The 24,593-nt window shown below is 40.9% G+C and overlaps 1 protein-coding gene across 1 annotated transcript; it reads left to right on the top strand.

The window, feature by feature from the left end:
* The first annotated feature begins 831 nt into the window (after positions 1–831).
* QSOX2 (quiescin sulfhydryl oxidase 2) lies at positions 832–24,194 on the top strand. The gene is made up of 12 exons (XM_057409123.1): positions 832–1,088; positions 5,057–5,157; positions 6,340–6,388; positions 7,528–7,633; positions 7,831–7,921; positions 10,144–10,289; positions 10,895–11,038; positions 12,771–12,900; positions 15,153–15,275; positions 16,418–16,568; positions 20,482–20,670; positions 23,107–24,194. Exons 1-12 carry the CDS (start codon positions 857–859, stop codon positions 23,655–23,657), a joined length of 2,013 nt encoding a protein of 670 aa, XP_057265106.1. The 5' UTR covers positions 832–856; the 3' UTR covers positions 23,658–24,194.
* The last annotated feature ends 399 nt before the right edge of the window (positions 24,195–24,593 follow it).

The raw sequence follows: 24,593 nt of genomic DNA, 5'->3' as shown, positions 1-24,593 counted from the left end.
CTGGCCAGAAAAAATGATAGATCAGATTCTAAGCTCTGTATTTATACTGTAAGAATCTGGACCCATTTGTTTCCTAGCTGCTCTTGAAGGATTAAAAGAAGCATTTGTGAGTTACAGGAACAAGAATTATCTTTTCAGGGGCCTTGCTCTTTCACTGTCTGAGTTTTAGACTCCTCCAAATTCTCCATCCTTGGACATTTTCTGTTGGTTTCTGCTGTTAATGTAATGAAATTTCTTGAGCCTGAACTTACAAACGAAAGGAGACTTTCACACTGTGGCTGCAGCTATGAAAGGTGGTAAAATCCATTGCTAGTGCTCAACCACTCTGAACTTGCTAAAAGGACATCGTTTCTCACATCCTCTTGAGAGCTCCCGTGCGCAGCCTTTCATTCCTCCTTCAGTTCTGGGGGGAAGAGGCTCTTCCCCACGGAGTGAGGCACTTCAGGACGAAACACTTCTTGACCCAAGGCTGCACTGTTTTAATCTCCTCTCAGCGAGCAGCTCTGTGAAGCTGAAGCTTCTGTTCCTACAGCAGATTGCCCACAAAATCGGCCACCAACCTATCTTATTGTTTGAACCTCGGTTGGTTTTTCCCTGAGGCAAACGCGGCTCAGAACGCAGCGGCTCAGGGCTCATTTGCGGTGCGCCGCTGTCACCGGGGTCTGGTAACGCTCCAAGCGACCCCGCCGCCTCCCGGGGTGACGGCACCGGGCCCCCCCCGGCGCTGCGGGCCGCCGGGGCGGGGAGGGCCGAGGGGGCCGGGCCGCAGCCGGCACTAGGCCGCGTCGCCAGGGCCGGCGCGTTGCTATGGCGCGGCCCCGCCCCGCCCCTCGCCGCGCGCCGCTGGCGTCCCAACATGGCGGCGGGCGGCGGCGGGCCGGTGGCGGTGCTGGCGGTGCTGCTGGCGGCGGCGGCGGCGCGGTTGTACCGCGCGGGGCAGGACCCGCTCACCGTGCTGACGGCCGGCTCGGTGCGCCGGGCGCTGCTCAACTCCTCGGCCGCGTGGCTGGTGCAGTTCTACAGCTCGTCCTGCGGCCACTGCGTCGCCTTCGCCCCCACCTGGCGGGCTCTGGCGGGGGACGTCAAAGGTGAGGCGCCGCCGCCGCCCCTCCGCACCGGGGTCGGGCCGGGGAGCGGTCACCGCCCCGCCCGGCTCTCCGCAGCTCCGCCCGGCTGGAGGCCAGGCCGCCGCGGACCTGACCCGCTGCCCCCGCGGCCTCCCTGGGGTCCCCTGGCCGCGACCATCAGTGCCCGGCGCCGGGTACCCGTGTGGGCCGCAGCGGGGCCTTGTCCGTGGCCCGCCGCACGTGGTCACCCGTGGGGCGCTCGGCTGCAGCGGGGCCTCCGCTCGCGGTGTCAGCCCCGGGCTTCGGCGGCGCCTCGACACCCATGGCCGTGTGTTGCGTGATGTGCAGTGCCTCAGAGCCAGTGGCACCGTCTTGGCACTTTGTCGGGGTGTTCAGCCTGGAGAAGGCTCCGGCGAGACCTGAGAGCAGGTCCAGTGCATAAAGGGGCTACAGGAAACCTGGAGAGGGGCTTTGGACAAGGGACTGTAGGGACAGGCCAAGGGGAATGGTTTTAACCTGCCAGAGGGGAGACTGAACTGAGCTCTTAGGCAGCAGCTCTTCCCTGGGAGGGTGCTGAGGCGCTGGCGCAGGGTGCCCAGAGAAGCTGTGGCTGCCCCATCCCTGGCAGTGCTCAAGGCCAGGTTGGACACAGGGGCTTGGAGCAAGCTGCTCCAGTGGAAGGGGTCCCTGCCTGTGGCAGGGGTTGGAGCTGGAGGAGCTTTAAGGTCCCTTCCACCCCAAACCAGTCTGGGATTCTGTGATCCTGAGAGCCTGAACTGACTCGAGCTTCTGTCAAAAAAGGCCCATGTTTATGTATTGCTACAGCAGCATCATACCTTTGTAGGCAATATTTTTATAACTTTTGGTGACTTCAGATATATCTGTTCTTTTTCATCTCTAGTCACAATAACTGCAAAGGATGTTACACACTTGCATTGCTATAACCAGTTGAAGGCCTTTCTACTCTTTATTGTGTTTCTGTGAAGACTTTAATTTAAAAAAGTGGATTTTTATGTTGTGGACATTGGCACCACCAGCGAATGCACTTGGCTTCTAGTGTTGTTTGTCAGCAAAACGTTGCCATTTTAAAGTTGGAATGGGTGGATTTTAGCAGGAGACTGAGAGCAGTCACAGTTTTCATTGGTAGCTTCATCCAAAAATAAAACCCCAGAAGGTTTTGCCTACTTAAACTCGTAACATTTATTTTTCAGTAATATTTACTCATCTACTAGCGTATTGGAGCTGTCTTTGGGGTGCAGACTCATCTACACTAGAGAACTCCTCGATCACTGTGGTTGTATTTGTTGCTGTGGTATAGCCAAGCCAAACTGGTGCAACTGCTTTGCCCATTAAAGGCCTGTGCTAATATACTTAATTTCTATTTCATTTCTCATTTTCTAAATCTTGGCAATACTGTCACTGCAACCATCACAGCAGAACATAACCCTCCCGAAACACAGGAGCAGTGCTTGCTTTTGTATAATGTACGTTTTGAGCGTGATGCTCCCTCTCAGAACAGGCTTTAAGCTCAGCGTCGTTGCTGCTGCTTTCCTAATCACACATTTAGTTTTATTGCAGTAGTGCCCAAAGCAGCCATTATCGTTAATTGTACTTTTCTGTCTTAAAAGATGATTGAATTTATCCACCAAAATGCCTGTGGGCTGGAATGATGTGTTGTAATTTTCTGTGTAGAAGTTACAAACCCTTGGAAATCCCATATACAACAACCCTTGAATTATATGCAGAAGCAATCTCTGGATTTGGTACAGCTGTTCCAAACCCAGCAACTGTTGTTTCAAATCCAGCAGTAACGATTTCATTCTAGAAACTGTTCTTTAAACATGTTTGGTGGGGAACTTCAGAAACGTTGTTCGGAAGCAGCCCGTGTGTTACAATACAGAACTCCTGAGTAGCGTGCAGGGAAAGGTTCCTTGTGATCTCCCTGACTAGAACTTTACAATGGAAAATAACACATGGCGTTGCAGCCTTCTGCTGGAGGGACTGCACAAGGTGTATGCACAGGAAGTATCCTCCTGCTGATCCCCTGGAACTGGTGTGTTGGTGTCTTAGAATCCCCGACTGGATTGTGTTGGAAGGGACCTTAAAGCTCCTCCAGCTCCAACCCCTGCCGTGGGCAGGGACACCTTCCACTAGAGCAGTTTGCTCCAAGCCCCTGTGTCCAGCCTGGCCTTGAGCACTGCCAGGGATGGGGCAGCCACAGCTTCTCTGGAAGGAGAAATTCTGCAGCATTCTGGTGTTCTGTAGCATGTCTTCATATGGGAGGTTTGACCAGTCTGCTCCATTTGCAGGTGATTCAATGTATCCATGTCATTCATTGGAACTTGTTTAGCATAGCTGGAACTAGTGTTGGTTGATATAACACCCATCTACCCCTTTCCTAGAGTTTGGGAGTTACTATTTCAAAAATATTAATGTAAAATTCATGGGTATTTTACAAAGCCAGTCTTTACAGTGCCACTGTAAGTGTGCAGTCTAGGCTGGGCACTTCTGCATCCTTTAGAAAGGAAAAGCTCCTTTGAAAGCAGAAGCTAATGCTGAGCAGCACACAGCCCAGCTGGTGCTCTTTAACCCAAGCCAGGGGGTTGCATTGTTGGTTGTGGGCCATTTGCATTGGGTCCATAGTGCTTCTATTCATGGTGTGGAGGAGGATCAAGACAGGTGGAAAAAGGAGGAGGAATGGTGGAAGTTGAATGGGAGACATCCAGAAGCCACACTTGGGTTTTTTTATTTTGCATTTTATTTGATGAAATAGACTGTTGCATCTTTTGTGCTCCTGTGAATACGTGCCCATCTGCTCCAGCGTGCTTGTAGTCACTCCTGGTGCCTGCTCAGCTCTTGGCATGTTCAGCACAACCGAGATTCTCCCATCGCTGCCCCATCCTCCTCCAAAGACAAAAAAAGGTCAAGCTGAATTTCAGAAGCAGCTAGGCAGGCAACTGTCAGTCAGAGCTTGGACTTGATGAAGCTTTCGTGCTCTTTGCTATAAAAGCAAGTTGACTTTTATTGCTTTTCAAATTTTATTGATACTTGGGAGTTGTGGTGGGCCTTCAGATTCTGCCCACAGCTGGTTTGATTTAGCTTAGCTTTAAAAAGGAACTGTCTGAGGAGTCTCTGGGAGCAGTTCTTCCTTAAAGTGATTGCTGCAGCCGAGTGTGGGTCAAAAAGCTCAGTTCTTAGCAAAATCAGAATGAAAAAGCTTTAAATGAGTCAAAAGCTTTTATTGAAGTTATATAAACATATTTATAGAAATACTTGAATTCTGGTGGTTATTGCTATGAAACATTTGTAAAGGAAAGCTATGGCAAGGTTCAAACTCAGCTATTCAGCACTCTGGTTAAAACTCAGATATTTTTTGAGATATATCTAATGAATTCCTATACTAAAAGCTAAAGACACCTTTCAGTGACCAAACTGTGAGCCCTGGCCTGTGGGCAGTTCTGGAGGTCTCTAAGAGAATCGGAAATAGTGAGTCCTTGTTAAAACAGCTGTACTAGAAGATGCTGAATTTATGGTGGTGTAATTGACAGCCATGTGGATGAGTAACTGTTGGATTAATTTCACTCAGTTCTATATATTCTGCATGCATTATTTTATGAGCTTAGCTGATGGGAAAAGCTTAGGAATACAGTCCTGTGTCTTGCAAGTGTTGGGGTGGTCCCTTTTTCATCTTCCTGGATTCAGTAAAATGTCTTTGCCCCTGAAACCGCTGCATTGTGTGTTGGGATTCTTATTTAGATATTGAAAATACTGGTGCAGCTAAGACAACAAGGGAGGTTTTTGTTATTTTAAAACCCAGTATTACACTCGAGGATAGAAATGAATAGCAAATGAGAATCGACCCAGGGCTTGATTTTTATGCCATTGGAATCTCCGAGTTCTGTTGTTGATTTCCATGGGAAGCAGGGTAATCCATCAGCTGGGATCCATGATCACTTCTGCTGAAAATTGAAAGATGCCTTTGTTTTCAGACTGGGAATCTGCAATTAGGCTTGGTGTGCTGGATTGTGGGGAAGAAGAAAACTACGAGACGTGCAAAGAATACGGTATTCACTACTACCCAACATTCAGGGTAAGTGGTATAATATATAGCCTTAGGTAAATGATCCATGCTTTATAGGAACTAAAAGCATAACGAACATGCCTGTGCAGTGCCTGACATGTACCTAGTTGCTCTTTAGCTGGAATTTTGTTTACTTTTGCTGAGAAAATTACAGAGTTTATAGAAGATGAGTTTGAGTTTGTCTCACTGAATGCAATAGCAGGCGCAGTTACTTGAGCAGTAATTCAGTCCTCAGCTCTGAATCTGAAAGATTCTTATTGAAAAAAGATGCCATTGTAGGGAGTACTGGATTATTGTAATATATTCACTGGATAATAATAATTTGTATAAATACTTTGCACATTCAGATTTTCGTGATTATTAATAGTGATTTAGTTTTGGTATGTGAAAGTGAAGGTTTGAAGTTCAATCAATTATATATTTTTTACACTATTTTTCTAATTGACTTCCTAATTTGCTTAAACTGCTTTTTAAGAGGGATCTTGTGTTTGCCAGAAGTATCTACAATTGTTCATTTTCAGGCGTAAATGCAATCTTTAACTTCTCTGTCTTTGCAGCCTGTATAATCTTATTATTAACTGTAAGTATGAGCAGAATGTGATGGGGAGGATTGAATAGACTGTGTTTGTTATAACAGGAGAGGGAGCAAGAGATATTTCTCTGCAGAATTTGTGATTCTACCCTGATAGAAGGAGCAATTTCATTTGGTTTTTATCTTCCAAGTTTTGGGTGTAAATTGGAAACACCAAATCTTTTCTACTTCATTTTTTATAGCAGAAGGCAGTCAAGCTCTATTATATATCCTGTTTAGCCACTGGAGGGAGTTGAGAAGATGTGAATAGTGTTCTAAGTATACACACAGTTGGTAGTACTGATTAATCAGTGCTGGTAATCAGTTGTGTTTGGGTTAATGTTTGCAGTAATGGATCAATACACAGTACTGCATTATGCATTAGGGGTTTTTCCTCTAAAAGTTGCCTTTATTGTGTATCAGAGTTTTGACTGGTGCGTATAAGCCACTCTCAGATGGCTGAGAATCAAGTCTTTGGAACTCAGGCTAAGAGGGAAAACTGTCTTCTGAACAGATAGAAAACATTCTGTAATTAGAGCTGTGAAAGCTAAAAACTGTTGAAAACCATTTTTGTTTCTGTTTTCAAAGCAATAATACTTTTTTTTTTTTCTCCCACATAGTTCTTCAAAGCATTTACAAAGCAGTTTACTACTGGAGAAAATTACAAAGGTACGCATATCCTACGGTAAGAAATTCCCAAAGCAGTTATCCTATGAGCCAGGAATGTGGTGCACAGGAAGCAGGAGCCTTTTGCCAGTCAGTTAGTTTGGACAGCTAGAGATGGGCTGGACACTGGATGGCTCTTTAAGATACGATATTGCAAGCACTGTATGTAACTGGGATGTCAGGCAGAATTTCAGACATTTGTTCAAGGACTGAGAGCTCAGATTCCTCATTTCTTTGGAATGTAGTTCCTAATTTTCACAAATGGCTTGGTGGTGTTTGAAAATTTCAGTTTTTTTTCCACCACACACCTCATCAGCAGGAGATCCCGTTTGCTCAATCCCGACTCTGGGGCTTTTTTGATCTATCAGCCACTTTCCAGGCATCCTGAATCTCACTGGGGACAACCCCTATTCAGATGTTGACTGACTGAAAACAGGCTTATCCCCTGTGTCTGACAGGATCACAGCTTGAGGTGGTTTGTCTGGGGACAAAAGTAATGTTGTCTTTTTCAATGGATTAACATTTAGAAGGCCAGAGGTCAGAAGAGAGACCACCTGCACCATTAACCCTTCATGCAATGGACCGTAGTTGTACCTGTTATTTTGGGGCATTTCTGAGTGTTTCAGCTTTTCAATTAATTTCTTTTAAAGCAAATAAAGTATTCTCACTCTTCAGTTATTTCCTCACATTGTTACATGGCCTTGGAGCCTCACCTGGCTGTTTGGTAAAAACGGTTAAAAACCTTTGTAGGTTTTAATACACGATGAATGTCCTTATTACAAAAAAACAAGGTACTGAAGTTGCCCACAGCAACGACTGTGAAAATGGGCACAGCTTTAGAATGAAGCATTATTTGAAGAGAAATCAGCAAGGCAGGCAGATGGTTAGAATTGGAAAAGTCTTGAGGTTTTATTAATTTTGGGGTGGAATGACAGCTTTTAAATCATCTCGACATTCAGCTGAAATCCTACAAGCAAATCCTTAGTTCCTGTTCTTCAGCCAAGTAATATTCTGCTGAAGTCCAAATGTAAAACAAAAACCTGACATAGAAAAGCCGGAGGATGCATAAAAACCTGCATGTGGGTCGTGTTGTCCCAGTTTGCTGAAGCACTGTATGGTTTTTTGTAACCTGCTCTCAACAGGAGCTGATCGAGAGCTGCAAACAGTGCGTCAGATGATGATTGACTTCTTACAGAACCATTCCCAAGAGCTGAGACCTCCTGCTTGTCCGCCGCTGGATCCCGTTCCGTAAGTTCCTTGTTTAAAATACAGCTGCTGTGTGCTTGCTGCATTAATGAAATACAATGCAGAAGGTGCTGTTAAAGTTGAATTCAGCCTTTTTCCTTATTATCAGTTTTGCTGTGAGATTGTAGAAGGAAATTCCATCAACAACGGTGTGCATACTGCATTCTACCTGTGCTAAATAGCTTTTCTTTTCTCCAAAGGTCCAGTGATATCACTTCTCTTTTTGACAAGAGCAGCCATCATTATACTGCCATTGTGTTTGAAAGTAATAACTCCTATGTTGGACGAGAGGTAATGTATGCCTTATGAATATCATAATGAATATGAATGAATGTTATCATAACACAGCTGAATTTTACGTTATTTAGCCAAACAACAACATTTTTGTTTATAGAACTGAATTAAAGGGTCGTAAAGGGCAGGTCATGCATATTTGAGATATCACAAAGGGATTATATAGGGCTGTTGGAGGAACTTGCTTATAAGGGAATGTGAATTCAGGTTAATTTCTTCCATTCATGTTTTAATGGAAGATTACATGAAATGATTACATTGCTAGTTTCATTGTTAGCACAAGTCTTTTCTTTCAAGATTTGGAAGATCACAACAAATGTGTTGTCAGATTCTGTTGTTTTCTCACTGCTGGAGAACCATTCCTCATACTCATTCTGGGCAGCTTTTTCTATTTCAGCTGCTTATAACATAAATTCTCTGGTTCTCTTTCTTCACGTATAGGTTTTAGGAAGTTACATTCTAAGTTAAGTGAGAGCATAAAATCATTTTCATAGCACCGAGGCACTGAGGAAGTGGGAGTCTTTGGCTTTTTGCTTCTCCCACCCCCCCAATAAAATATTTGATTTGGCATCATTTCACCACCTAATGAGCCCGCTGTAGGCTTAGACAACTGTTACTTTTCTCTTCCTGCCAAGATCGAGGTTAAGTGAAGAAAATAAATTGCATAATTATCTAGGCATAATCTGTGTAGAAACATCCCATGTCTGTGAAATGTTTCTAATTAGATTTGATGCTGAGATGGCCCAGTTGCATAAGTGGAGGAGACTGTGCTGCCAAAAGCAAGAATCACTTTGAGAAGCAGGTTGTTCCCAGACGTTCGTTTTCCAGAAGCTCCTGGGCTGATAGAAACGGACATGACTGAAGAGAAGAAATGGGATGATCATAAAGTTCTTCAGCTTTTGAACGCACTCACCTTAATTTTATTACCTGCTCTTACGGGGAAGACTTGAGTGTCATTTGATTAACAGAAAGTGGAGTCTGCTTTCAGAAGAAAAAACATTTGCTGATGTTGTGTAGCGTCTCTTACATTACAAGTTTGAAAGTGAGGGATAATGTAGCAAAGGTAATTGACCTGAGAGGGAAAAGTATAGTGGAAACTGAAACTAACAACAGGAAAAAGATACAGAAGAGGCAGAGAGGGGTAAAAGTAAACAAATGGCAAGTAGAAATGTCCGAAGAGTGGAAGCATGGGGGAGTTTGTAAGTAAGAATGAAACGTTTGAAATGGTAGTATAACAGCACAAACTAATGGAAGGATGAGAGGAGTGTTCTCATTTGAGCAGCAAAAGAAGGTGCCTTTAGCAGTGGGATCTTGAAGGATTTAAGAAGGGAAGAACTCAGTATTTAAACTTTTTTAAAAGGCAAATTCTTGTTACTTATAACTGAGTCATCATATTTGTAGGTGCAGCTTTGGCTGTAGTTGGCAAATGATTTGGATAGTCAAGCCCTGGCAAATCTTGCAGGCATCCTGATGTTGCCACCCTCTTCTGCCTCCTCCACCCTTTGCTAATTTCACACCATGCAAAGAGATTTGTGCCCACTCCCAGCTGCTCTAGTGCAAAAGCCCAGCATCAGGTGTAAAGCAGTTGATGAAGACTGGTTTGAGCTGGGTGCTGGCATCTTGAGATGTGGGCGCTTATCCCTGCAGGGAGTCTCTGCTCGGGGGCTGGCAAACGAAAAGAGCTGAACGAAGAGCTGGATGCTGTAACACCACAGACTACCCAGCTTGATCTGGCAGGGCTTGCCAGGCAAAGCCTTAACTCCCATGGAGCCCTCAGTTGTTTTCAAAGTCATAGACTTTGACATCAGAACGCCATAAAGTGGTGGGAGCAGTGTTTCTTCACTACCTGAAGATTTGCCTTTAGACTCTTACATGTAATGTGAAACATAAACCTGCTGGTGCCTGTGGAATAACCTCTGGGCTGTTTTGAGGTTTATGAGGACATTTCATCATTCATTCTCATGTTTTCTTCAGATGTTAGACTTCAAAGGGAAAATATCAGGATAGACTGGGGGAAAAAAAAGGAAGATAGGAGTAATAATTTCCAGGGCAGAGTAAATTTTCTTTAACTGAAATTGTTAGTGTCCACAGAATACTTATAGATGTATTCCTTGGTGAACAGCTTAAAGGATGATGCACTTCACCTATTTATGTCTTGTCCTACAAGATTGCAGATTCCTTGAACAATGTATAATTCATGTCATCTTTTCATTACCCAGGTTCTCTTAGACTTGATCCAGTATGAAAACATCGTTGTGAAGAGAGCATTGAATTTTGATAAGCCTTTTCTTGAGAAACTTGGCATTACCTCAGTCCCTTCATGCTACCTGATGCACCCTAATGGGTCTCATGGATTAATTAACAGGTAAGTAGTTATCTCTCAAGGAATATGGGGATGTCCACTTAACCTATAAGAGCAGTTTCCACAGCTTGCTTTCATACAAAAGAAATTATTCTATAACCTTCTTTTGCATATATATATATAGTAAAGTTTTGTCCTGACATGTAATCAATACATTGTACTGACTGGAGTTGTGTGTTACCTGTATTATTAACAAGAGACGTAGTACGAATTTTACTTACGCTGTTATAGCTTTAACCTATTACTGTGATGCTTCTGAAAGGAAAACACTTTGGAATAAAAGTGGGGGAAAAAAAAAAGTATCAAAGTTCTTTAAAAAGCTTGTTTCTAAGTCAAAATACTTTTTCCTTGTGAACATAGCCTGTAAGGTGAGCTGATAGGATCTTATTTTGGATAGGATTTCAAACCACTAATCCAAATGATTGTTATTACTGTATCTAAATTGAACATTATTTGATTTCACTTTGTAGCAAAACATAACATGCTACACTAGGACTGTGAAACGTGCAACAAAGTGAATATCTTATTTTATAAATACACTAATTTGCTTCGGATATTCACTTAGTCTGAGATGAAAAGTAATCTTTGCTTTGTCCATTTATATGCAGTTTGAAGCCTCTACGGTCTTTCTTTTCTTCGTATTTAAAGTCACTGCCAGGTGTAAGAAAGAAACTTCTTTTGCCACTTCAGCTGCCTGTTCAAGAAAACAAAGAGGAGAGTACAGAAACCAAGGTGTGGAAAGAGTTCGATAAGTAAGTGATACCTTTGATGTTCAGATTAACGCTTGGCTGTTAAAATTTGCTTGCAGTTTTTTTCTTGCCGTGTGGAAAGCTGTGCTCTCACTTACAATAAAATCCTGATCCCTGATTAGAATTGTTGGAAAACTTCAGCAAGTAATCATTGTCTCCGAAAAAATAAATAGTAACAAGCTACAGCATTTCTGTAGGAAACAAGAATGCTCTGTGTGTGTAATACTGAAGCAGTGCCCACTAAAAAGTGCTTGTCAAATGCAAGTGTAATAGAAAATACTAAAGTCAGTGTAAAAGAAGTTTATCATACTAAATCCAGTAAGGTTTATCGCTCTTCTTCCCTCTTTGTTTGAGAGGAGGATGCAAAGGCTTTGCAGAGAGATAATCCTTAGATAGAAAAGATGTAGGACTGAGTGCTTCAATTATGTACTTATTTTCCTTTCATAGACACTATTAATGTCATCTTCTTGCAAGGACTATTATAAAATACTTTCCACAAAACACTGTTATCAAAACACCTTGGTTAAATTGAGCTGCCTTCCAGCAAGACAAAATCTTGTAGATACGAATCTCCAGCCCGAGTATCTTCTAAATAGGATCCTTTGGGAGAACCTCATGCATTCCTATGGATGTCTTTTTATTTAAGAAAGTTGAAGCAGAATTTTGCTGGTTTTTAAGATTTGAGTGAGTACCCTCTTAATTAAGGAGATAAACTCATACCAGTCTGTAGTTGAGTTGATAAGAATATAGATTGTTCTGTATGTTTCTTCCTGCATGTTATGGGGGGGGGGGAGGGCAGTCAGTTTCTTGAATGATAGGTGGTTTTAATTGTTTGGGTTTAGAGATAATAATGCTGCTGAACTCAGTACTAACTCTATAACTATATGAACTTCTGTTTGTTCAGTTACAATGCTCTGTGTCATACTGTCTCAAGTTTGTACTCTGAAAAGCATTAAAGGTCAGGTGCTTTACCTGATGCATTTGTAGTTTGTAAAGTGGTTTTTGTTGGTATCTTTTTTAAAATGAAGATACTTGGTTGTGAGAAGGAACTCTTTAGAAGATTTGATTTGCTTTACATGCTTTACTTGTACCTGTTATGAGGTACCTCAATCTGTCTTAAGAGCTGGTGTGATTAAAACTGACTGTTACATGCAAAGAACCTCCAGTAAAACTGCTGCATTTGGGAGAGGGTTTCTAGATTCAGTCCTTTCCAACACTGTTTGCACTCCTGCTCTGTGTATGATCTACTTTTGTTTAACAAAAGAAACCAACTTCAACCAAAGTCTCCCTTTTTTCGTAGCATATAATTTTTCTGTTTGTGGTCAGGCCTGAGGAGAAGCTGTAATTTCTTTACCCTAGCTATTTCCTTGCTAACAATGTCAGGGTTATAATTGCATTACAAGGTAAAACTGGCTGGGAGGCAAAAGTTTAGCCAACTAGAAAAGAAATTCTTGTGTGTGGTTATGCTTCATTTGTCTGAGCTGTGAACAACATGACATAAAATTTCCTTTCAGAGGGTATGGTGAAACTCATTGAGCTTGACATTCACCCACCGAGCGCCTGAAGTAGCCACTGTGTCTTCCCGTGCTGGTGTAAGATACACTGCAATCACCGTGGAGTGGCAAACGTGGAGGTTTTAATGACACCCACTATATATCAATTTTACCTTCATGACTGGTGAGAAAATGAGCGAAAGAAACCTGCCACTTTCTAACGTTATATATGTGTCTTTCAGAGCTAAGCTGTACATGGCTGACCTTGAATCAGGATTGCATTACCTGCTCAGGGTAGAGCTTGCTACGCACAAGACACTTGAGGGAGCGGAGCTAAAGACCTTCAAGGACTTTGTTACTGTCTGTGCCAAGGTATACACTCCTAATCTTTGATTATTTGTACGAATAAAGTGACTGTAACATAAAATTTATTATGCGACATAAGTCTCTCTAAATGTCTTTCACAATCCTTAAATATACACTTCCTCACTAGCTTAAAAAGAGTTTTGTGGGTTTCTTTAAATTCTTGAGTTATTCTGTGTTTTTCTGACACACAGGGTTGAAATGCATTTTAATTTAATCTCAGAGGGCTTGAAATTAAATAAAGCTTAAGTAGTCTGCACCATATTGAACAAGCACTGTAAATATAGTCCATTTATCAGATTTTCAGGATAAGTAGCTATTGTAACCGGGTGGGATTAAAAACCCTTTTGTTTTTCATTCTTGACTTTTGGATTTCTTTAATGCATGCTTGACAATGGTGTTTTATTTAGAGACAGTAGTAACTTCTGTCTATATTTTTAATATAATTAAGGTATTGCATTTAATTAGTTGAGTATTTAAAATAATTGAGATATTGTATATAATTGACTATTTAAAGATGCTTACATATTACATTTGGGTGAAGGGACAATCTGTGTGATGTGACTTGAAAAAATTTGGAATAATATAACTTTATAATATCAGCCTATGTAATGACCAGTGTCTCTTCATAATTACTGAGCAGCTAGCCCTTTGTATTATTTTAAAGGAAGTGAATGAACAGCTATTTGAGGGAATAGTAAGGCCTATGTGAACTATTTCCAAATATCTGGATTTATCTGAAAATCAGACTGTTTCTTGCCCCCGCTGTGGCCACCAGAAATCTCTAGCTGGCCTCATTTCTTTAAGAAAGTGTGGTAGTAATCTTTCCATCATATTATCCCTAAAACATCCTCTGTGCTTCCTGATGGCTCCTGGCCAGCTGATGTCATTTGCTTCCCTGGCTATTAGTGCGTAAGTGGGGAATGCTCTCTTTAAGTGGCACACTCGTCTCCAGGCTGCCTTACACAAGTGGGGACTGCTGTTGTCGTGAAACACTTGCCTTGTAGTTCTCATTCATGATTCTCAGGTGTTCCTGTTAAGCAATGTTTATACTATCCTCTTTTCTAACAGCATTTATAGTGATGGTAAGTCCTACACCAGAGAGGTCTCCGGTTCCCTACTTAGGGAATTTCCACTGTTGTACTTTTAGAGTTTTTTTTGGCAACCAGTGCAGAAGTCCATTGGTTTCTGAATCCTTGATGAGATCGTTATGTATCTGAGATACTGTACAATTACTGTCTGTTAGATATTCTTCTAGATAATAGTACATGATATTCTGGGGGTCCTACAGAAGTAAATGTAATGGTAGTATGCAGTTCAGAGGTGTGCTGGTTTATTATAGACTATTTAAGGTTCTCTGAAACCAAACAATGCACAGGGCTCCTTGTGTTAGATACAATAGCAAAAGGGAGTTCCTGCCCTTTTGTGTGGTATCAAGTAAGCAGTCTTTGAATTGGAGATATTATCAATAGCTGGACATTGACTGTGGAGTCACTGGCATGCGTACAGCATGTTCTGTCATAAATTGCTTTATATACTTAAAGTCCCTGTACCTGCTACATAATTTCTCCATCTGTTAAAATACTGCTCCCTCTGGAAGGATATTTAGAGGATAGTATGCATACTCTACTTAATTCTGTAGTAATTACAGCCACCATTAAAGCAAAATACAATTTCTAGTGTGAGGTAATGACATTACCACCAGTCTGCCAGTCTGTGACTTCTTTAAATTGCAAGTTAAGGAAGTCACAATCTCCAGATTGCTTCGGAAATCACTGTTACACACAGGAAAGGAAAATGCTCTTCTAGGTAACCAACACCTGCATTTACAGATACCTGAACGTAAGTTTTAGGAGAACTAATTTCTGTGATTACTCTTCCACAAGTGAGAAGGATTTCAGCGCCTCTGATTCACTGAGGTCTGATGCTCTGTTCTGAGCTACACACAGAACTGAATTACCTTAATCTGAAATTCTATGGAATCTGCCAAAAGTTGCTCTATCATTTCTGCTTCCTTTTGAGTAGCTTTGTTTTACTAGTTAGCATTTTGTGCCTACAACTTGTCACATTTTGTAAGCAGAAGTCAGTGTGAGATGGCTTTTCACTGAAAGCAGAACAAGTAATTAATTTGCTCAAAACAAAAGAAAATCTGAAGCATTCTAAAGACAGGAATTAAGGCATTTACATCAAGATGAAAGTGTCCTGCTGGTAATGAGATTTGTGCTTTAAAATACGGTGTTTTCTTTCTTTCATTTTCTCAGCTGTTCCCTGGCCGTCAGTCTGTGGTGAAGTTGTTAGAGACCTTGCAGGAGTGGCTGGTGAGCCTTCCATTAGACAAAATCCCTTATGATGCTATCCTAGATCTTGTCAACAACAAAATGCGGGTAAGCTGTTGCTAGTTTCCAGCATAAAATACAGCATTAGTAAAGGATAAGATTCTGTGTAAATCTAAGACATCACTTACTGATGGCCCCTCAGTCATAATGGACTTATAAGAAGGTTAAAATGGAAATGAAGGGAAATCATTACCAGGAAAAAAAAAATCCACATGAAGGAATTTGTATGAGAGAATTGACACACACAATCCTGGTTCAGTTTAATGAGAAGCAAGCAGTCACTAACATGGACACGTTCCTGATGCCAGCTTCAAATCCTGCAATGTTCCCGATGGATATTTTTGAGTTGCCTTTGCTTGTTGTGCCTGGTAATCAGCAGGATTCTCATGAAGGTCAGAACTTAAGTGATGGCAAATTTACCCCCTGAAATGGGATTTATTCCCGAAGAGTTTCCCCAAATACTCCTTAATTTCCTGGCACAGTAAACTGTGCCTCATTTCAGTAACACAAAGCCCTGTTTATGGCCATCTTTGTACAGAAGTTAATATAAGTCTGTCTTCCCGTGAAATGGGATTGCTATCCAGAATTTGGAAGCCTTCCATTTGTTCAGGAAGCAGGGAGATAAGCCTCAGAAACTCAAATCTTGCACTGAATTTTAAGTGTAATGACAAAGTAATGGTTTTGTTTTAAGAAGAAATAATAATGTATTCTGCATCTTCAGAATTTACCCTGTAAGTCATGTAAATCTTGCTGAGTAGTATGGAATATTTAGGGTACCCAGGGAAACTGTAGCCCTGACAGATTTGCAGTAGTATTTGTGTGTGTTGTGTTCGTACTGTGCTTAAAAACAAGTTTACAAGTTAAGCTACTTAATTCTGTCAGACTAATCAGACATCCGTGATGTGACTTTTAGTAGGTCTGGCATCAGTGACTGTATGTTGTATATCTAATATATTTGTGAGAAGCATGAGTTTTATAATGGTGCATTAGAGTGTCTCAGACTTAAGGATGGCTGTAAGTTTAAAATTCATTTGCCTGAAGCATGAATTCATTAGCAACAAGTGCAGAGTCATTTACTCTTTATTCTCGGATCACCTCAACTTCAAGGTAGGCTCAGCTGTGACTGCTGTTACATTCAGAGGCACGTTTATGGCCCAGAGCTGTCTGTCATAATTGCATCTCTCTTTCAGATTTCTGGGATATTTCTCACTAAGAAGGTTCAGTGGGTCGGGTGTCAGGGCAGCAGACCCGAGCTGCGGGGTTATACCTGTGCCCTCTGGAAGCTGTTCCACACCCTCACAGTGCAAGCTGCACTGCAGCCAAAGGCGTTGATAAATACAGGTAAGCAGCAGTTCTGTGGGACACTCGGAGGAAAAGACAAATGTGGAAAAACAAAGTTGTGCTGTGCAGTAGAAACAAAACAGATTAGAGCAAATGCGTTAGTAAATAGTCAAATACATTAGTGTTGGCCAGTGGCTTTCAGGTTTGCACCAGCAGAGGTCAGAGCAGAGCTTCACTGCAGCAGGAGGCTTCAAAGAAAGCAGGTCAGTTTGTCCTTGCTTGGAGAGGAGGTAAATAAAGTGTGTGGCCCTAAAGGTGTGAGCCATAAAGCAGAAAAAGGGGAGAATTTCAAAGAAAGAAATGTTGGACTACCTGAAAAGAGAGGAAGGTTGTTCAGGTTACTTGAGATTACACTGCTCTCTGAATTTGAGAAGAATGAGATTGAACATTTTACAGTTTAGCAGCTGTAAAAGATACACAGCCATTAGCCAATCCTTCTGTAATATTATTTCTTAAATAGTGAATGTTCTGGCTGTTTGGGTTTTTTTTCAGCTGAATGTACTCAGTGACCATTAATCTCGGCAGTGATACACTCCTTTGCAAGCACTCAGTAAAATTGCTTATTTTTAGACTTGCAGCATCTTGTGAAGCGGAGTGTTTATGTCTGGGTGATGATTCCTGTTTAAGAAACCTGCTGGACATATAATCTATTTTCCTCACACGATGGAAACAGAATTACTAATGCTAAAATACTGGCCTTCACATAGAATCGTAGAATAGTTAGGGTTGGAATATGTTTTTGTTCTTGCCAGGATAGGGCTTTGTTTGGTTATTGTTCTATTTAGTTTTCATTTAAAGCCTTTTAAATGTCTTTTCCCAGGAATGTAAGAATGCCAGATGGACTGCTACTAGATCATAAAATTCAGAAATTTGCTATTTGTCAGTTACTGATTGTATGTTAAAAAAAATAATTCATTATTTCAAGTTATGGAAGCCTGCATTTGCCCAGCATCACTTGTAAATCACAGTGAAAATCTCTCAATTCTTAATATTGACACTCCTGCATAAGAGGGATTTTTTTGGCTAGCTAATCGTGCTGTTGTTTTTTGTTTCCCTTTTGCATCCCTTTAATTTAGTACTGTGCTCTGCCTGGTGAGTTTGGGGGTTTTGGGCTGGATGACATGTTAGCTCTTCAACAGGATCATGCATAAGTTAAATTTCCCCTTTTGTCCCAATTGCCGAAAGTTTTCTAATTAAATCTAAAAATGTTCTTAATATTTAACCATACAAAATTGCATCTTAAATTGCTGCAGTGTTTCAAGTGTGAGCTCTTGTCAATCTGAAGTCAAAAATTCATTGTAGAACCTGAAAACTCTGGCACACTTAGCCATCGATTTAAATCGGGGCAGATATGTGATGATCACTTCTTATGGCGAAAGAATTGGGTCAGTCTGAGACTGTCGGATTATGTCTTGGGAGGTTTTCCTCTCCTTATTGCTTGTTTAAATCCCATCTACTAAAAAGCATGATGTACTCCCTAATCCTTCCCACCACAGGTAGGGTTTTATGGTTCTTGTCCACTTTAAAGATTAGGGTTACCCTGAATTGCAGTAGTTTGTGAGGAAAGAGAAAAGGAGGATTACACGATGATACATGGCAGATGTTAATAGAAGATTCATCTCTGGGCTGATAAAAGAAAAACAAACAAAATGAGCCATTTTGCAATTGTTTGTTTTCTTTTGGAAGCGGCCGTATTTTTCTTGATAGTTTCCTCTTCTGGCAGCGTCTGGCAGGCAGAGGGAACCTGCTGAGGCTTTCTTTGGTTTATGTTTGACATGTTCCAATGTGGAAGGGTGTAATGTGAACCTGCTCAGCATCAGCGAATCCAAAGGAACTCTGAACAGAACCGCTTGCACCTGAGGATGTATGAAATCACTGCAGAAATCTGTTCCTGAGCGCATTTAATTGAATGAAATATTGGTTTAGGTAATAGGATCTGTTAGTGTGAATAAGACAGGCTTGTGGGGTTTATAAAAAAATGATCTGCATTCTGTTTAATCTGTCGCTGAATTTCAAAGCAAAATGAATTGTCAAAGAGTGTCACGTTGCACAGAACAGATACAGTTGAATTTGTGTATCAGGCTGTTCCTCCACAAGCAGGTAATTTGCTAGTAGTTACTTTTGGTGTGTTACTGGTTCTTTCTAAATATACATTTTAGTACATGGTAAAAGTGGTCTGCCTGAAATTCAGTTCAACTTTCCAAAATGATTTTTCAGCCTTTCTTTTAATACTGTAATTTAATCTGCTTTAATCTCATAGCTTTTATTATACATGCCAGTTCAATCACAGATATTGAATGTCTGAGTAGAGATTTTTTGCCTTTTATGATTTCTTTTTGGCTTTAAAAACTTACTTTGCCGCCACGGTTAAGAATATAACGGCATTGTTCTAAATAAAGGTGTTTGACATCTTCATGCATCTCTTAGATAGAAGACAGAGAAATACTCTGATAGTTTTGAATGGGTTTTGTTGAGGATTTTTTCCCTTCCGAAAAATAATGCATGTACAGAGAGGATATGTGCAACCAACCTGTTTGTTACTCACTGCCAGAACAGAGCAGTGAGCAAAGCACTGCAGCCCTTTACTACAGAACCTGTGAAACCCACGCTGTAAATTGCTCATGGTGGAGTGTTCAGCTGCGCGAGTTGGTAATTTGATCAATCTGCATCATAAAACGTGTTTAGTTTGACAAGTGCATGTTCCTGGTAACAGATAGTTCATTCGTAAACACATTTGGGCAGAATTTACTAGGTCAATTAAGCATGAATCAGAAAATCTGCGTGACGGAGATGAAACCATTAGGACTTCAATGAATTATATCTGGTTCTCGAGTCACTTATTGACGTAGGGACTATCTGCTGCCGCACTAAAGGCCCAGGACAGAGCTCTTAATCTGTGAAGACCTTACCTTACTTCTGAATCAAATAAGGATTCTTTTGCATTATCTCCAGTGTAAAAGTGTGTTATAGAAATAATAATGGGTTTGTATTTATTTTAGGAGGAATCCCCGAGTTACTCATGAAAATTCAGATGCTGCTAAGTAGCTGTTATGTGTGTTCATTCAGTGCCTGCCAAGAAAACCATGGAATTAGTAACTGTAATGAGATTCTGGAATTCTGTAATGCTTCAGAGTTATGGAGTAACAAACGGATATCACAGGCACCTTGTCAAATAGTTACCAGAGGGGTTTTGACTCTTGGTTTTTCAGTAGCAAGGTCACCATAACTTTAATGCCTGAGCATTAAAGCAGTAAGCATAAATGCAATAGTGAATGCGTAATGTAAGTATTCATTTAGTTATTGGGCAAAATAGTGTAGAAAGTCTCTACTTCCACATGATTTGTGTGAAGTACAGGCAGCATGGGCTTTGCATGGTTGAACATTGCAAAATGCACTGTGTTAATGGGCTTCTGAAAACGCAGTAATATCTGAGTTTCATTTAGCTAAGTTTGCCCCCCCTCAAATTATAAGATACTCCTTGAAGGGAGAGATTTCACTGTAATGAGCACTTGACCTTTAAGTCTTCTTAAAATGTGGTGTTCTGCATAACTGAACACAGTTGTATAGACTGTGTTAGTACGTATGGGTATAAATAGCTACTTCACATTTTCAGTAACGCTATCACTCGCCTAACATTTCTTGAACCTGAGTGTGTTTGAATTCATTCCTTTGTAGTTGTGTCTAATATCACAGACAACCTTTCAAACCAGTATGTTTTGAAAAGTACCATTCGAGATCACTTTAAACTCTACATCTTTTTGCCAAATAATTTGGTTTCTGAATGTCCCACCTCAACTACTTGGGCAATATTATGTATGTATTTTGTTAGGGAAGGGTATTTCTTCTAAGAACCGTGTGAGGCTTTTAACCCCACTAATATATTTGTTTTGATTTAACCCCTCTAATATCCTAGGTCTTGAAGACAGTCCCCAAATAGTGCTTCAGGTCATGCGGAGATACATTCAGCACTTTTTTGGATGCAAGGCTTGTGCTCAGCATTTTGAAGAAATGGCTAAAGAGTCCATGGATTCCGTTAAAACCTTGGACAAGGCTGTTCTCTGGCTCTGGGAGAAACACAACGTTGTGAATAACAGGCTTGCAGGTATGGAAGACCTTGCTTGGGGAAACCCACCATGGGTAGCTGTGTCCAGAGGACAAGCCTGTGACATCTTATACAATGTGGTTTATATCTGAACAAAGAGATATGCAACTTAGGCTCTGTAACATGAGTTTAAAACAACAATCGTTGTTCCAGCCTGACACTGCTTTATTAAATATTGACTTCAAAAGACTAACTCCACATTTACATCAGTGCTCAAGAAAGGGTGCTTGTGTCTGGAGCAAAACCTCGAGCATCCTAAGCAGCTATAACTAGAGACCAGGCTGGTAACCTTTGCATGGGTGAGAAATACACCCTTGAGGCACAACTATGTTACTAGAGTATAGTGTCTCCTATGATATATCATGAAAAACTCCATCATTCTTGGATACTGTTTCTTCTGAACTTTTACCTGTTGCTTGAGGAGAGCATTTTTCTGGAGTACAAATCAAAGCCTTTTCAAAAGGAGCAATACAGTTCAGCTGCTTTTTGGGGGATAAAAAATAATTGCTTTTCTTTATGTAAGAGTTTAACTAGATGATAAAACCTGTCTTCATGTCACTGTGGTGAGATGCTGCATAGAAAATGATGATAATTGAAGGGGAGACTTTCTCAGGATAAAAGAGCCTAAGCTATTAGCAGATCAGCAACAGAGTGAAGTAAAATTACTGTATGAAGCAGATCTGTTCCCCCACTAGATTGCTCTGTTTCCAGTTAAAGTACTGTTAAAATACTGGTTGTATTTAATCCGTTCTGTTATGGGGATATCAAGTAACTAAAGCACTAAAGAAAATTGGTTTCTGTTTGCACTAAATCCCTGTCTGCTGTTATGGATCTCTATGATGTAGCATTAGTTACAATTTAAATATGCTATATTGTGTTTATATTATGGTTATGCTGAATTCCCAAGATTTATGAAGTATTAAATACTGCTGTGAGTATAAACAGTTTGTCTCCTTTCCTCCAAGGAGAAAAAAGTAAATGGTGAGGTATTAAATAAAAACATCCCCTAATGTTTGTTACTACTGCCAGGTTGAACGTGGAGAAAGGTAGTCCTGTTGACTTGGAGTTGCTAAGTAGTGGAGCAATATACTTATTTAGAACATTAAGTTATTGGAAAAACTCATATGGATATTGATTTAGATGATGCAGCAGCCAGCTAAAATACCCTTTTAGTAAGAAGTAGAAACATACTGGAATAAATAATAATGTTAAATTATGCTTTTTAAGTTTGCTAAAATTTCTCTTTGGGACAGTGATAGATTTTAATCCTTAAAAGCTGCTTCTGTAGTTCTGGTAATATTATATAGCTTTCCATGAGGAATGATGTTTGACTGGTCAATGAAAACACCTTGGCACAGCCTTCAAGTGTAGGTCATGCGATTGCTGTATATGGCTCTGTTGCTTCAGAATGTGCAGGATTTATGGCATTCTTCTCTTTGGCAGGGAAACATGAAGTACAGCAAGTTTTCAGTTTGTAATCTTACCATAAGATGTTTTGTTTCTACTTTCTCTACTGAAACAAATTGATTCCTGAGTGATCTTTAACATATCCCAAACACAGACGTGTTCTCTTACTTGTAAATATCAGAGACAAATATTAGAAAGCATTCTTTGAATCCTTAAACAACATCTTGCTTAAGAAGCCCAAAGTTTCTTACCTTAATAATAAAATAAGAACCTAAACTTACCGAAATAGTTTAAGCATTAGTGTACTAATAACAATCGGTTAAAGAAATCAGCTTGGGTTTTTACAGGTAGAGATTTGTTCTAAAATTGCCTTCATCCACGTTTCAAAGTGTTATTTTTTAGAGCAGTGCAACACTAGCTACAGCTTTCAGCTCTTTGCTATCAAGATGGAAAGGTGACCAAAGCTATGAGCAGCCAAAAAGTTAACACTGGATGTAGTTCAAGGCAGCATTATATGTTTAAATGCTAAAATGCAAGCTGAAAAATACATCTGAAATACGATAATGGCTTTTAAAGTACTGAAAATAGTTTGCTATAGTAATAATGCAAGCTGTGAAAAAGCCAGCCAGGCTGGAATGGTTCACGATATAGAAACAGGAAAATGTCTGCAAGTCTTTGGCCTTGAAACTGCTGCTGCAAACCAAGCTTCAGGATTAAAGAGCAGCGAGTGCAGAAGAGCAGTTTGTTTTGAACTGTAATTCGAGTTAACCCCTGCACGGCTCAGATGATGGCTTCATGCCTTCTAAAAACAGCAGTCGTAGCATCTTGTTGTATTTGAAAGTGGACACAACAGCTGAGAGAAGAGGAAAGTAATTGTGATTTAGTGTTTGTGTCCTGAAACAAGAATCAACACTTCAGAACATAATCGGTGTCCATAAGGAAGCTTATGAAAACACTCTCTCTGGTTTCCAGGTTCAGCTTTCCTAGTTCATTCACTGCTGATAACTGTTATTTTCTTCTCCCAATTAGGTGCTTTGACTGAAGATCCAAAATTTCCCAAAGTTCAATGGCCAACTCCAGACATTTGTCCTGCATGTCATGAGGAAATCAAAGGATTACACAGCTGGAATGAAGCCCAGGTTCTGCAGTTCATGAAGTATCACTACAGCAGTGAAAACATTCTGTATAAATATGCCGAAAGCCAAACAGACTCCAGTGAAACTGAACAGGGGGATACAAGGGAGGGGAAGGACAAGAGCCTACAGAAGAAGCCAAGTGGAAACAGAGAAAATAAGATCCAGGATAAAGAAAACGTACTAGGTTCAGAATCTAAGGTTTTAGATAAACTAATAGCAAATCACGGACCTGTCAAAGATAGCGATAAAAGCGCGGTTCGATTAGCCACCCTTAAAGAGGCGAAGCAGGCCGTGTCCTTCCTGGGGATTGGATTTTCCAACATAGACATGAGCCTGTGTGTCATTCTGTACGTGGCCTCATCCTTGTTTCTAATGATAATGTACTTTTTTTTCCGGATGAGATCCAAACGGTGGAAAGTGAAGCACTATCGGTCGTCTGTGTAGAAGGTTGTATCGGAAACAACAGTGTCATTGTACGTGGCTGTTCAGTACCAGATACAGCTTTAATATTTATGATCAGGGATTTTATATACAGTATTCCTTGTTTCAGAGCCCTTTCTTCCCAGGTCATTTCACAAGTGTTCTAGCTTAATGTAGGGAGCTCGCTGTAGGAACCCTCATCGTTCAGAGGCACACAGTGCTATCGTGAAATGTCCACTGAAGGAAGCATTGCATTTGTCAGCTGAGATTGTTCCGTGACTTGCCACCTCCATCCTTTACTCATTTTCAGAGTAAACACTGCGTTGTGCAGTCAGCTGCGCCTGCTTTAGAAGGAAATTGGATATTGTTTTGTGTGCTTCAAGTCTGGTAGTTGTTGGGTTTAGGTCTTTTTAATTTATCCCGAGGTGATTTTACCTCCCAGGGTACTGAGCAGTGATGCTGTTACTTTGGCTGCTCCGTTTGGAGAAGCCCAAATTCGGATCATTTTTTTTTTTCAGGAAGCAAGTTCTGTTCTGATTAAATCAATTCCAAACCCTCTGATGTGACGTTCTCAAATATTATTTATACCGCATCTTTGAAGGGGAAGGCACTACGTGTCCAAATAAGTCTTCCATTCTCATGTGCATTCCAGCCAAGGCTGTGTCTGTCTCTGCTAGGATGAGAGTTTTAGGGCAGGTTGTATCTCAGTAAGAAGCCTGAGTCTGATTGCTAACGCTGTTGTCCAGTTTAATGGAGTTTATATGAAGGCAAAGACAGACTTGGACCCGGTGCTTCACTTCCTCCTCTATCAGATGTCTTAACGGAGCATTGGATAACTCGCCTCATTTATGAACCAGCTGAGCAATTGTTGTGTTATGCAGATGGAAGCCAATTCTGCTGAACTCTAGAAAAGGGAAACAGGTTTTAGTGAAGGACACTGAGATTTGCATCAGCAGGAAC

This window comes from Pezoporus wallicus, unplaced genomic scaffold (genome assembly GCF_028554395.1).
Source record: "Pezoporus wallicus isolate ANWC-B61680 ecotype Strahan unplaced genomic scaffold, APGP_CSIRO_Pwel_v1 contig_8341, whole genome shotgun sequence".
NCBI lineage: Eukaryota > Metazoa > Chordata > Aves > Psittaciformes > Psittacidae > Pezoporus > Pezoporus wallicus.
The sequence above is the reverse complement of the archived record's forward strand: the minus strand, read 5'-3'. Positions and strand labels throughout refer to the sequence as shown.